We start from the raw sequence: 13,381 nt of genomic DNA, 5'->3' as shown, positions 1-13,381 counted from the left end.
GTGCAGTTATCAGAGACACTAATTTGAAAGGTGGAAAATAGGAAGATGAAATTGCCAAGCTGTCTAAAAACAGACAGATGATGTGGCTTTATTGCTTTAGGCAGCCTGAGAATAATGTCAGCACAATGCAGTATATTTCAGGGCAGATATTCTAATACAAAGAATTTCTAAGCAGTCAATGTAAATACCTTGCATGTTCTCTGAAAAGGCACATCTTTCATTTATATATCCTTTTTTAAACACAACCTTTTCTTTGTAGATATGGAGAGATGTAGAATGCAGTCATTAATAAAACCTTTTTGAAGAAATGTGCTTGCCATTCAGAGTACACCTTTGACTTGATTGTGATTTTTTTCTCTGTTTGCTTTTATGGAGTCAAATTCTTTGTATTTTAGTTCTCTGAACTGTTAGATGGAAAAAGCCAAGCAGATCTAGTTAAACTAAGGAGCAGACACTAGACTGATTTAAAAATGTAACTTATAGGTTATCCTGTCATGCCACCCCCAGCCTTTGAAGTGGCCTGAATTATATCTCTAAAGCATTTGAACACTGAGCTGTTCTCTGGTTTTAGCTTTTTTAGGTGTTTCAGCTCAGTGGCCACATGTATTTTAGCTAGTTCCATTGTTTCAGTGTATTGAAACCTTGTAAGACAGTAATTGATACAGTGAGATACCTACCAATTTACAGTGTGAAATTGTTTCCTTTTTCCAGAAGAGGTCAGCAGAACTCCAGGTCTGGTTTGAGTCAAGTTTCCTTTGAATTTCCATTTTGTTTCTGGGACAGTGCAGGAAATGTGGATAGTATAGTAAGAATATTTCCCAATAAAGCTGTATTAAGTGTGCATCTTCTGGCTGAACTGTGGTTTTAACTTAAAAACCTAAATGGACTTAAGTTCTTTGCAAAACAGTTGTAAGTCTTTAGAGCATATTTATTGCAGACACACAACTTACAGTTTGCTTTCTATGGATGTCTAGTAGGACATGAAGAATAACAATTTTTGAGTTATAAAAGCTGTAATTTGGTTTTAATTATGATTTTGTAATTATTATAGGTAATAGCTAAAAGAAAAGAAGACTCTGGCAAAATAAAACTCTTGCTTCATTGGACACCAGAGGACATGTGAGTATATTGCTGCTGATATGTTTTAAATGGGGAAGGATTTACTGTGGGATCAATAAACTGTCACTAAATTATTTTGTACCTTTGAATATTGGAGTTGAAGTTAATATTTTAAAAATGCTTTTCAAAAAGTAATTTAGAAGTTTAGAAATTATTAAGCAATAAGTTTATTGATTTTCACTTTCAAGTCTTTGGGCTCTAATACCAGTTCAGTTAAACTTGTTTCTGTATTTTTAATGCATTTTGTCACAAGTTTCAATTTACCTTGAGTGAAGAAAGCTAAAATATTCTTATAAAATAGGCAGTTTTTTGATTCCTTTTAGGATAGATGGCAGTACTATACAGCATTCTGAAATTATTCATTTAAAACTGTTACAGATCAAGACAGTTAATTTTATTGTAAGATCAGCACTAAGAAGTATGCAGCACTAGAATGTGAAAAATAAATTAAAGAGTATTTTTTTGTTTTAATTCAGAGTTGAATGAGTCTTTTGCTCCTGCAGATAATTCAGTATTAGAATCTGTGCATTGGAGAAGGCAGGTTGTTCAGTAATGTTAAGACATTCCCAGTGGAACTTAGACTTGGTTGTTTGGGTCAGAGGGATAACATGTTTCATGTGTTTTGTTTGCATTTTGGTTGGCTTAGGTAGGTTAGGTGGAGTGTGTATTTCAGGCACAAGAGGGAAATAACTTCTAGTGGGCTGGGAGGGTGGGGTTGTTCTGTTGGTTTTGGTTTTTGTTAAGAGCAGGAATTTATTTTAGGTGCCAATAAATCAGCTTATTGAGTTACTGTCTTTCTTTGTGTTTCAAATCTCTGCATGTGACAAGTTTTCCTTTTTGCTGTTTGTATCTTGAGCATACATTTGCTACTGAAAATCTCTTCCCAGTGTTGGTTGTCTAAAAACTGATTTTTGGCTTTATTTTAAAAACTTCTATGATGTTTTTCCACCTTTCATGATCAGTAAGACTTAATGAATAAGTGGATTTCCTGCTGGGTTTTCTTCCTCCTCCTCTGCCCTGTTGTTTTTTTCTTTTTTTCTTCCTCTTTCATCTGAAAGTTTTAATTGGAGAAACTCCTTTTCCTGCTGGGTTAGGATTTCTGGGTTTCATTTCATGTTTTGAATAGCATGCCCAAAAAATTGGATTTGAGTTGCAGCTGGCTTTCATGCAAATTTAGTTTTAAGTGTTGGACTTCTCACTTTGAAACCTGTTTCAAAGACTTAGACACCTTAATTACAAACTGCTCCCCCAACCTGAAGCTCATCTTTGGCTTCTAGGACATGTAGAAAATGTTTCAAACCCACCAGAAACCCAAAGAAGAGTGTAATCAGTTAACTTCAGCCAAGCTGGAGCATTTTGCCTTTGAAACCCTTGAGCTTGGAGCAAGGGAATTAGTGTAACTCAGAGCTCAGTGCCTGCATATATTCTGTCCTTTAATTGAACAGAATCAGAGAATCTCTACCTAGTGAAATAAATTACTTTCAACAGTCTGGTTGTTTTTTCTCTTGCCCATTTTCACATTAAATTGTTACAGTGAGAATGTAATACCATTGTCATTGAGCTCTTGGAATATCCTTCTGGAATAATCTAAGTTCAGTGTCCTTTCAAACTGAGAGCCTGAAAACCTTGGGAGTATAAGGTGTAAAGATTGGCTGCCTTTCCCCATTGCTGTGAAGATGCTTTTTAACCAGGGAAATGTGACAATTGCTTCATATGTACTAGTTTACCACGTAATTTTATGGTAAGAAAAACAGTTGATCTTTTTTGAATATTTTTATTTTATTTATTTATTCATAGTCTGCCTGATGTGTGGGTAAATGAAAGTGAGCGACATCAGTTAAAAACTAAAGTAGTTCATTTATCAAAACTACCAAAAGATACTGCCTTGCTTCTGGACCCAAACATTTACAGGTAACATCTTAATTTTGAAACTTCTTTTACTTGAATGTAATCTTAAGCCTCACTTAACTTTTTGACGTTGGAAAATCAGGATTGCTAATGAATTATACACCAGATCAGGGAGCCTTGGCACTGGAAACGTCCAGGAGTTAAGTTCTGAGGTCTTAAGTTATTTCAGAATTAATTCTTGAACTAAACTCTAGTGACTGAGAAACGGGCAATGTGTGTATTTACCAAGTGTATTTTACTTTTTTGTGCTTGGTGTACAGAAATTCTAGTAAAGGAGGTACATACAGTGGAATCCTGAAAGATCACTTCTGTTAAGATCACATACTGGTTTGTATACCAATTTTTTTAAAGTCCAAATTTATCTTTCCATATTATATTCAGCTGTAATACATGCAGTATTACCTTGAAACTTGTACTTGTATTCAAGTACTGTTGTTTTTTTATTACAAGATTCTTTATAGGGGGACAAAAGGGAACAATCCATGTTACTTGTCTTTAAGCTACTTTCACATTTCTATTTTAGGCCCTCAGATTGGCTTCTAATCCATCTGGTTTCTAATCATTTCCTGATTCTCCCCCACCCCTTTATTACTGCTCTCCCATGATTGTCAGTACCCACAGTTCTGTGTGTACAGTTTTTAAAGGTAATCTGAAATGCTTAATTCTTTCTGAAATTTTGAGCATCCATAGAGACATTTATGTGACTATATTAAAAATCCATGAAAATGGGTTGTGGAAAGAAAGTTTATCATAACAGAAGTTCAGTGTTCCTATGTTTCTTCCTTAACATCAGTGACCAAGAGTCTGAAGGAGTAAATCAAACACTGATCTGAGGCCTTTCAGTGCCATAAGCCTTTCAGTTCACCTTTAACATTCAGTGTATTTCACTAATCAAATTAATGAAAACTTGCTTTACAATATGAAAACCAATCCTACTGTATTTGCTATCTTTGTAAATGTGGTTTAAATACTTCCCTTAGTCTATGAATCATTGCTCTTAATGGTAAAATCATAACAATGTTATGGCAAAATTGGATTTTTGTTTTAAAACTGCTTAACACAGTGACTTTTATAATCTAATTGAGGTGTTAATAATTTTATATTGATTACCTTTGCTGAGCTTGATAGAATAGTTTGCTTTGAAAAGAAAAAAATAACCTTTTAAAATAAAAATGTAATGATCTCTGAATTAAGCCCTTGGAGAAAAATTTCTATCTCTCCCAAAGAAAATGAAGGTCCCCACATGTAATGTTGTACTCTATTTTTAGCAGTATGGATCAGTCTGTGATTGAAATGGGCTTTTGGGACCAGCTGAGGGAGCTTAATGATACAAATTTAAAAAGCAAAACTTTGCAGGAGGAAAAGGTAGTTAATGAAATTCAGTGGCAGCTATTAATGTCATGCTAAAATGTCATGCTTTAATAGAAAGTTTGAAATAATTATCTGAAATGTTCACTTTTATGAGATCATCTGAACTGGCTCTTGGTTTTAATCAAGTGAAAGTAGATTTTGTATAGTCATGACTTCATAGTGCATTCAGCTGACTGATGTATACATCACAGGGTCTTAATCTAAAGCTGTGCCATCTTCTCTTGCAGAACAATGCCCCAGAAGAGGTTGAAGAGGTAAAAACCAAGCACGTGGGGACACCTGCAGTCTTAGTCACTGACAATGGATTTAGAAATAAAGTTGCACATTAGTCAAATCCCATCTTTTTTTTTTTTTCTTTTTTTTTTCTTTTTTTTCTTTTTTTTTTCTTTTTTTTTTCTTTTTTTTTCTTTTTTTTTTTTTTTCTTCTTTTTTATGGTTAGAGAAATATTTATGCTTAGTGTAAACATTCTGTGAATGAAGTTGATGCTTCTGTGGAATATATTAATATATTACTGTATATCCACATTTTCATGGAATGGTACAGTGGGAGACTGAGCAAACACTCTTCTGGCAACTTAGTGGAACAGCTAAAAGGCTTTGCATGCTTGCTTCTTTAAGCTGCTTTTTTCTTTAGTGAATGCAGTAGTCTGTATTTGATGAGAAGAAAAAGTAACCATCACCATTTCCTCCCGATTCCCAGGAGAACTGTTAACAAGCTGTTGGGCTGCTGTCAGTGCTCACCAGATCTAACATGCCAGACAATAGAGCAGCTCCCAAGGGACTCCCTGTGCCCTCTGAGTAACCATTGGTCATTTGTAACCCGTGTCCTTCTGCAGCCCAGAGCTGGTGGATTGTGGTGCTGAGACGTGTTGATGGACTGTGCTTTGCAGGCAGCTCTGAGCACGTGCTGGTGGCAGGATGCTCAGAGTGCTGCAGTCTGCCTGCCCCTGTGCAGGACTAGTGTAGTGTGCTAATCAGATCTGCTTGATGTGCTCCTATCAGTGGACAGGTTTGGAAAACCTCGGTGTGAGCAGTCAGTGTTACTGGTGATTTATTTTGCTTTTTTGACCCTCTAGGATCCCCATTCACTTGTAAAGTATACTTTATTTGGTCTAATGTTTTCTAGATGTAAAGAAAATGGTATTTTTTAAAGAAAATTAATCTAGAAATTCAATCCTTTATGCACCAAAGTTGGCTTTGAAAAGGAAAGTAAAATCATTTTCTTGCTTAATAAGCAAGGAGCCGTGGATGTTTTTTAACTGACAAATAGAGATGTGTCTAACCTGTTAGTCTTTGTATGGAGACAAAAATGTTGCATATAGATAATAGGACATTGCTTGTAAATATTTCAGCAGATTTGTAATATATTTTTATATTATGAAATGTACTGTAGATGTTTTTCTAGAGGCATGAAAGTTAAAGTGTATATATTACGGTAGAAATAATATTGAAGGATATTGTAATTCACTAGTGCTGCCAGAAGAATTGTTTTAAAAAAGCACCTTCCTTAACAGTAAAAAAACCTTCTTTTACATACCTAAGGGACTATATACTACTGTTAGTATCTGTTGTAAGAACAAAAATACATTGAACATCCTTCCCAGAAATCTTAGAGGGATGAATAGTACCCATAATTAATTCATGGCACTCCTTTCTAATAGTGAACACAGAATTAGTTTTTTCCTTGCTGTCGGAAGGAACTAATATGTAAAATTTGTATGGATATATGCAGTCAAACTGCAGAGTTAATCCTCCTTATTGGGGAGGAATTTACTACAGTGAAACTAATAACCAGCAGTTTTTACACTAAATTTTTATTAAATAGTTTAAAACTTAAAGTAACCCTTTGGTTGCAGAAGTGAGCATATCCTAATGTTCTACAAATGCATTCTGCATTGGTACTGACACGTGGCTTGCTTGGCTCCAGTGGGTTAAAAATGTTATATATACACAAAAAAATAATCTTATCAATGATCTGAAGTGCAGATTAAAAGCACCACTAATATAAGATGTTCTGGAATGGTTGTTTAATAAGGGTATTATTCATAAAATCTGTAGTGACGTGACTTTATTTTTGGAAAAAATGCAGTGTTTTGGTTTTTTATTTTTTTTTGCTTGAGCACTTCACCTACTGCTTTCTCTGTACCTATAAAGTAATCCGTAATCTTTCTTTCTTTTTTTTGAATTTGTTATAAAATTGCCAAATAGAAGTGTTTTCAGATATAGTTTGTATTTGTATTTTTTTAATTTTATTGCTTCATGAGTTTCTTGTAAGTCATTTATAATTGACAGATGATTGTAGACCTTGCCTGAGTATTTTTTCTAATAAAACAAAGCAAACAAACCTCCTAAGCTTCAAAATTGTACAATTTCAATGGAGTTTTCAACAACAAACCAAAAGTGACACTGTTTCCTCTGCATGTTGTAACACACACCTTTGCAGAAGGGGGAGATCATGGATTCAAGTAATGTGGTGTTCATGTAAAATGTGAATTGTCCTGGTTTTGAAAAAACTATTATCTGGTTTAAATAGCAAACATCTGTGAAGAAATGGATACATTGGAGTTAATTAAACTTTCCATAATAGTCAAAAGGTAAGTGGACATTTGGCTGGTTTTTACCTTGTAGTTATTGAAGTGAATTGCTGAAACTTTATGCTTGAAAGTTATTTGCATTCTAGAAGTTTTGGAATTTCCTGGTGGTTTGTTTCAAATGCCAGTCCTGTTCATGCCCCTGGGCAGGTTTCACTTTCATTGCAGTACCAGGGACGTGGAACTGCCACAGTGTGCTGGGGGGGCTGGTCACTTTGTTCTGAAAATCATCTTATTCTTACTCTTGAAGAGTGTTTCTGAAATAATTGGCCTCTCCCCTTTTAAGTAATTCCATGTGCTTTGTTTTGGGATGTTTGGGATGTAACATTTCAAGGTTTCTCCCTTTCTTTCTCAAGAACATTTTTTTAATGTTAGTTTTTCCAGACATCTACAGCTTGCATTCCCTCCCAGCTCGAGTGTTTATTTTCTTTGTAGAGAAATGTCAGCTCCTTGAAAGTTGCACTTTTTGGGAGTTGCAGTGCACACCAGTATCTCTGTTCAAAATCCCATTCTTTTGGAATGTGTTGGCTTGAGCTGTGCAGTTTGCTAAAATGGACTAACAGGATTTTGGAGTGAGGGATTGTGTTTGGGGTTAAAGACCTGCTCTGCCTGTTGCTAAGTGGGTGGAAATATTGTCTGGGAAAACTAGCTGGCATTTGGGCATAGCACACAGCTGATTGTTTGATACTAGATCTGCTAAAGCACCTTAATAATCTGTTTATTAAAGACAGAGCGGAAACAAATTGGTATTTTTCTTATTTTGAATATAATTTTCTTCTTACTTTGAATATGAATTCTAAAATTACTGTGTGTCTTTCAGATTTTGGCCAAAATGTGGAATAGGTTGCACTATTATTTTTCTTCTAGTCCATGAAGTAATTATATCAGCCATTTCAACTTGAATTGCACATTAATTCTAGACTAGCATCATTTGGAAAAAAACAGGTGAATTGTGTTCAAACCTGCATTGTTTTTAATGATCAAAATTCAAGTGGTTGATTTCTGTTCCCTTCAGCTTTTCAGTACTGTGTATGAATTAATTAGTGCAGAAGACTAGTCTTGTTTAATACTTCAGTCTGAAATTGATGATTTAGTCTCACTTAATGATTTCTTGCCTTGACATTTTAAATTTGTGAGTGAACGTATTCTAAGTGTTCTTGTCATATTAATGCATGACAAGTACAACAGAAGAAATCATATAATAGAAAGTTGGCTTTTTAAAAAGCAGCTGAATCTATGGCTTCTTTCAGCCATTGGTGTTTATTTATTCCAGGCAAAGAATATTGATTAACTTTGTTGAGTCAACTTTTATTAAAAATTCTGTGTTATGTTTTGGGAGAAGGGGAGATGAGCATCTCCTCCACTACTATTGTGAGCAACACAAAAACTTGTACTGCAGCCTCGAAGTAGTTGAATTTGAAATGTCTCAAATTACAGAGAGCAGTTTGCTCTCCAGCAGCTCCTGCCCTTTCAGAGGTGGTGGCAGAGCTGGAGTTGTGGCTGCCAGGGCTCCTGGTGCTGAGCTGTGCTCGTGGGGCCCAGGGCTCAGTGTTACTGGGCTGCAGAAGGGAAGGAGGAGATGCTCTGCTGGCTTTGGTGGCTCTTGCAAGGCTGAGAGCTCAGCTCTAGACTGGAACTGTGGTCTGGAGATCTAAGGCTTGTTTCCCTTTCTCTCCCACACAAATCCATGCACTTATCTCCAGCTCTTATCTAGAGAAGAGTTAAAATCAGGACATGTCTGTACAGTGGAGTGAGGAGATGTAGGTTCAAAAAGTAAAGGGAATAAAATTGTGTTGATTACATACAAGAAGTGGGCTGTTGGTTGTCAGCCAGTTGCAGATAAATTCAAGTCCTGCAGTTATTTGTGAAGATTAATGTGCTGTGATTAATGCTACATTATTTGTTTTTCCTAATTCTAAAACTGGCCCTTTGAACTTTTGTAAATCCTCCTCAGTAGTAAAGCAGCAAATACTAAGTAATATGATAAATCTGTTTATTTCTTCCCAAATGAGAGATAATTGCTGATAACATCCCCTTGGCTTGGCTTGTGTACAGGAGATTTGAGTCCTGTCTGTTGGATGCTGTTCAAAAGAATGGTCAGATTTTAATATCCTTTTGTCTTGGTGTTTTGCCTGTGTTTGTAGCCTCATGGAGGATGAGAGATCCCCTCATAGATTTGCTGTGAAGAACTGCCTCTGATTTGAGACAGACAGTAGCCCTTCTGACTAGCCAAAGGGTGAGACTTGGAGGAGAAGATGAACTTGGAGACCTTGTGATGATAAAAGGATGTCCCTTTGGTCACTTGGGTCAGCTGCCCTGGTTCTGTCTGGGCACCCCAGCCCCCTCCCTGGCAGGGCAGCATGAGAAGTGACAAATCCTTGACTGAGTGTAAGCTCTGCTCAGCAAAAAGTAACAGGTCAATGTGATACCAGCCCCTTTGTCACCCTAAATCCACAACAGCACTGTCCCAGCCACTGGGAAGAAGATGGGCTCCATCCCAGCTGAAGGTAGGACCTGGGAGTAGAAGTGGGATGCCCCATGCAGCCTGTGAGCTCCCCCTGCTCAGTGTCATTGCTCAGTCGTGTTTCTGCCTTGTTTCGTGCATGAACATGGAGTCTGAGCTCCTGTGGCTCTGGGATTTGCAGACACATGGAGTCTGAGCTCCTGTGGCTCTGGGATTTGCAGACACATGGATTCTGAGCAATGCCTCGCTGGGTTTAGGAGGGTGTTATGGATATTTGTCTCTGTTCAGATCTGAATCTCAGACACATTGTGAAATCACAGGCAATGGAACATGATGTTGCTCCTGATTCCTTTAAGTCAAAATGCTCAACACGAGCCACTTAAATGTGTCTAGGCACTGAAATATATGTTTGCATTTACATAATTTCAAGGCCAAAAAATTAGTAAATGTGTTGTTTTGGGAGCAAAGCCTTGGAATGTGAGATTCAAGACTGCCCCTAAGCAATAAAACCATTTTAAACTGTTCTAATTTTAAACACTGCAGCTTTTACTTTCTAGTAAATATGAGGCAGGGGCTTGGACCCAGCTTGCTTTTTCTTTCATGTCAAAAATATTCTTTCCTAGAGTATATCCTGGAAAATAAGTCAATTACACTTAAAACTGTTTATTGCAGAGCAGATGTGAGCATATAACAACTATAGCTCAAAGCCCAAGTATTTAATTAGCAGTTGCCTGCAGCTGGATTCTTTCTTTTTAAACAAGTGAGGAGGTAGGAAAGCAGAAGAGGATGTCAGGAGACATTCTGCTGCCAGTGAGCAAGTTCAGGTGTAATTACTTATTGAAATTGTCCTCTGGCTCTGTCCTCTGGCTCTGTCCTCTGAGCCATCCTGTGGTGTTGCTGCCTTTCCCTTGTGCTGTGCAGTCATCGTGGATTCTGTGTCCAGTCCCCAGGCACCTGTGTGCCTCAGGTAACATTTGGTGGGTTGTATGCCTTAGGAAAGGAGGATCACAGATCTGAGGGGTTTTTAATACTCCTGTGCTCATCTCTTAGTTTTGTTGTAGCTGTTCTTTCTGCAGTTGTTGGGAGTTTGTCATGGATTTGGGACTGAAGGTTTGTGTTACAGTCAGAGCTCATGGGCAGAGCTGGATGGATTTGCTGCTGGAGGTGTAACAGGCTCTGTAGGTCAAATCCATGATTCTGGTAGTTCTTTGTGTGTTTTACAGCTCACTGACTAGTTACAAATAGCTTCTCAAATGGGCAGATGCACATAACTGTTGTGTATGTTTGAAAAATTTCAGAGAGCTGGTTTGTGGATAAAAGGTGGCCTCTGCCTTAAACTGAACTGCATTTCTTGTTCAGAAGGGAATTGCTGTGGAGGAAAGGTGCAAACAAAAGCTTATCTTGGCTGATGCTCATCTGGGTGATTACTACAATCTGTGCAAACTGCTCATTGTAGTTACTGATGTATTTCTCTCTTTGGACCCCTTTTTTTTTTTTCTTCTTGGCTGAAATATTTGTTAATTTTAACCATAGAAAGTATTTCATCATTGAGTAGCTATTGCATGCATTCCAGTGGGAGCTGATTTCAGCAGTAGAAGATTCAAAGGTATTTTAAGCTAGAAGAAAGTAAATACCAAGTAAATACCAGGACATGCAGCCACACACTGTGCAGTTCACAGAAAGCACAAATGATGTTCCTGTCCCACCCCACTGTTCTCACAGGTGCTCAGATCCCACACATCACAGTACATTTCCACTCTGTGTGTTGTAGGATCAAATCTGATTTCACAAGAGTCTGTAACCAAGAGGTGGCAGCAGCCTACCACACTAAACTGCAGAAGTGAGTGTATCACTTGGTGCTGAGACTGCTGGAAGTGTTTGGTTCTTTTTCTGAACCAGCCTCCCTGTGTGCACTTTGGTTTGTTGATACAGGATGCAGTTGTGCATTAATTCACTCCAGCTCTCCTCTCTGCTTTTCTCCTTGCTCTGTGTCTCTCAGATGTTGCAGGGAAGAGAAACTGCCTTACCTTTTAACAAAACTGACCCCTAAGACTGAAAAGTCTTGAAGTTATGTTATTACCCAAGTGCTGAGAAGATTGAGCATGGTCACATTTGTCAAGTGTGTCTGGGTAATTTTGGTGCTTGGGCACTTTCCCCTCTGATGCCTTTTCTTTGCTAGTGATGCCCAAGATTGCACTTTTGACCACCTGATCATTTTCCTAAAGGGCATGGCAGGAATTCTCTATCTTTTGGTCAAGTAGGGTGCATATCAAATGTAAATTGTTTAGGTAGTCAGATTATTGGTGTTTGGGCCATTTTCCTTCCTGAAATGAAAAATTGGGCAATTTCAGCATGAGCTAAAAGCAAACAGACCCAAACCAAACAACTTTTATGTTCCTGTAAATTGCAAAGCTTTTCACATTACTATCCACTTCACAAAAAATGCTGCTGGAATCAGAACCATGGTTTCTCCTGTATCTGAGTAACCCTTTCACAGGAAAATGAATTTATTGTCTGTAAGATTGGTAGCCATGTACAAGGCAGGATTAAAGCAAACTTACAAAATTCCCAGCTGCAGTTGCCCTTGGAAGTGTGTAGTAGTACTTGTAGAACTCTGGGGGGGAAGAAAAAACACAAAGACAAACCAAAAAACCCAACCTTTTTCCAAAAAGTGGTGCTCCTTGGTTTGCTGTCTGCTGTATTTCTGGACTGGTGTGACGTCTCCAATGGCTTTTGATGCCCCAGCACTTTGCTGTGCATCTCATGTTTTGTAGCAGGGACCTACACACCCTTTATCCTTCAGTGAGTGAGATGGTGGGACGTGGTTCTGTCCCAGAGAGGAAGGGAGTTGGTTTGCATGGCTGCAGGATAGTGCAGGATACTGCAGTGAGCACAGAGCTGTGATGTGCCCAGGGAGGGGGTGAGTCACAGCCCTGGAACTGCTCCAGAAACGTGCATGTATTACCTGGGAGAGGGTGATGAACAAGGCATTGCTGGATCCTAGAGATCTTTTCCAACCCTGCCTATTCCATGGTTCTGTCCTGTGCCGTGTCTCCCTTCCCTGTGCTTAAAGCCTGAAATTCCAGCTGACACCTCCAAAAAACTCTCTTGCAACTCTCTCTACATGAGGAAGGACTCAGCAGTGGGTGAGCTGCAGCCCCTGAGCCTTCTCTCATCCCACCCCTTTGCTGGGTGCTGCCATTCCATCACTCAGCAGTTCCCTGAAGTGCCCAGTTTCTCCCCAGCCTCTGTGACTCTGGGATTCCAGTAATGCCATTGCCAGGTTCCTGGTGCACTCCTGGTTAGGCTTGGGCCCTTGGCACTGTCAGGTAGAGCTCAGTGTGTGCAGTTGGGTGATCCTTTCCAGTTTCCAGGCAGCAATGAAGGCTGAAAATGCATTCTTGTGATACCAAGGCAACCCTTCAATCTAGACTTACATCTTGCTGTGGCAAGGCAAAGGTGATGAGAGGGAGGTTTCCTACACAGCCTCTTTTCTCTGCCTGCAGGTCCAGTTCTGCATTTGATGGGGAATGTGTTTGGGGGGGGTGGGATGTTGGCAAACATCTCAGCTGTGTAAGAATTTGTTGGCCAAGTTCAGTTGTTCAACTCAGCAGTCATCCAGAATGGGTGCAAAACACTGCCAAAGCAGCAATACAGAATTTATTGGGAAAGGCAAGGGATGATTATGAACCTAGAGATAATAATGGGATAGGAGTAAATGAGTCACAGTTGAAAACTGGGCTGAGATGTTCTGGGGAATTTTTTGCAATAATACATTTTTTCCCCACATTTGTGCAAAATAAGTTGTTTTCAAGTGATCCATGTGGTTTTGAGGGTTTTTGGTATTAGCACGGTGCTCATCAGAAGTTGCAGAAGAAATCAGATTGTCTTGTTTGTCCTCTACAGTGCAAGTTGTTTTTTCCTTATC

The 13,381-nt window shown here is 38.5% G+C and overlaps 1 protein-coding gene across 3 annotated transcripts in view; it reads left to right on the top strand.

Moving 5' to 3' along the window:
- AEBP2 (AE binding protein 2) overlaps positions 1 to 4,732 on the top strand; it is a 39,992-nt gene extending 35,260 nt beyond the window's left edge. The window contains exons 6-9 of one of the 3 annotated variants that reach the window (XM_056516319.1): positions 1,052 to 1,119; positions 2,917 to 3,030; positions 3,288 to 3,354; positions 4,626 to 4,732. In XM_056516319.1, coding sequence (XP_056372294.1) covers positions 1,052 to 1,119; positions 2,917 to 3,030; positions 3,288 to 3,342 — 237 coding nt within the window. In that variant the 3' untranslated portion in view covers positions 3,343 to 3,354; positions 4,626 to 4,732. The remainder of the gene's footprint in view (positions 1 to 1,051; positions 1,120 to 2,916; positions 3,031 to 3,287; positions 3,355 to 4,625) is intronic. The other 2 variants (XM_056516320.1, XM_056516321.1) reach the window with 2 other exon arrangements.
- Positions 4,733 to 13,381: the final 8,649 nt, after the last annotated feature.

Source organism: Oenanthe melanoleuca, chromosome 1A (assembly GCF_029582105.1).
Source record: "Oenanthe melanoleuca isolate GR-GAL-2019-014 chromosome 1A, OMel1.0, whole genome shotgun sequence".
NCBI classification, from domain to species: Eukaryota; Metazoa; Chordata; class Aves; order Passeriformes; family Muscicapidae; genus Oenanthe; species Oenanthe melanoleuca.
This window is presented reverse-complemented; position numbering and strand designations above follow the sequence as displayed.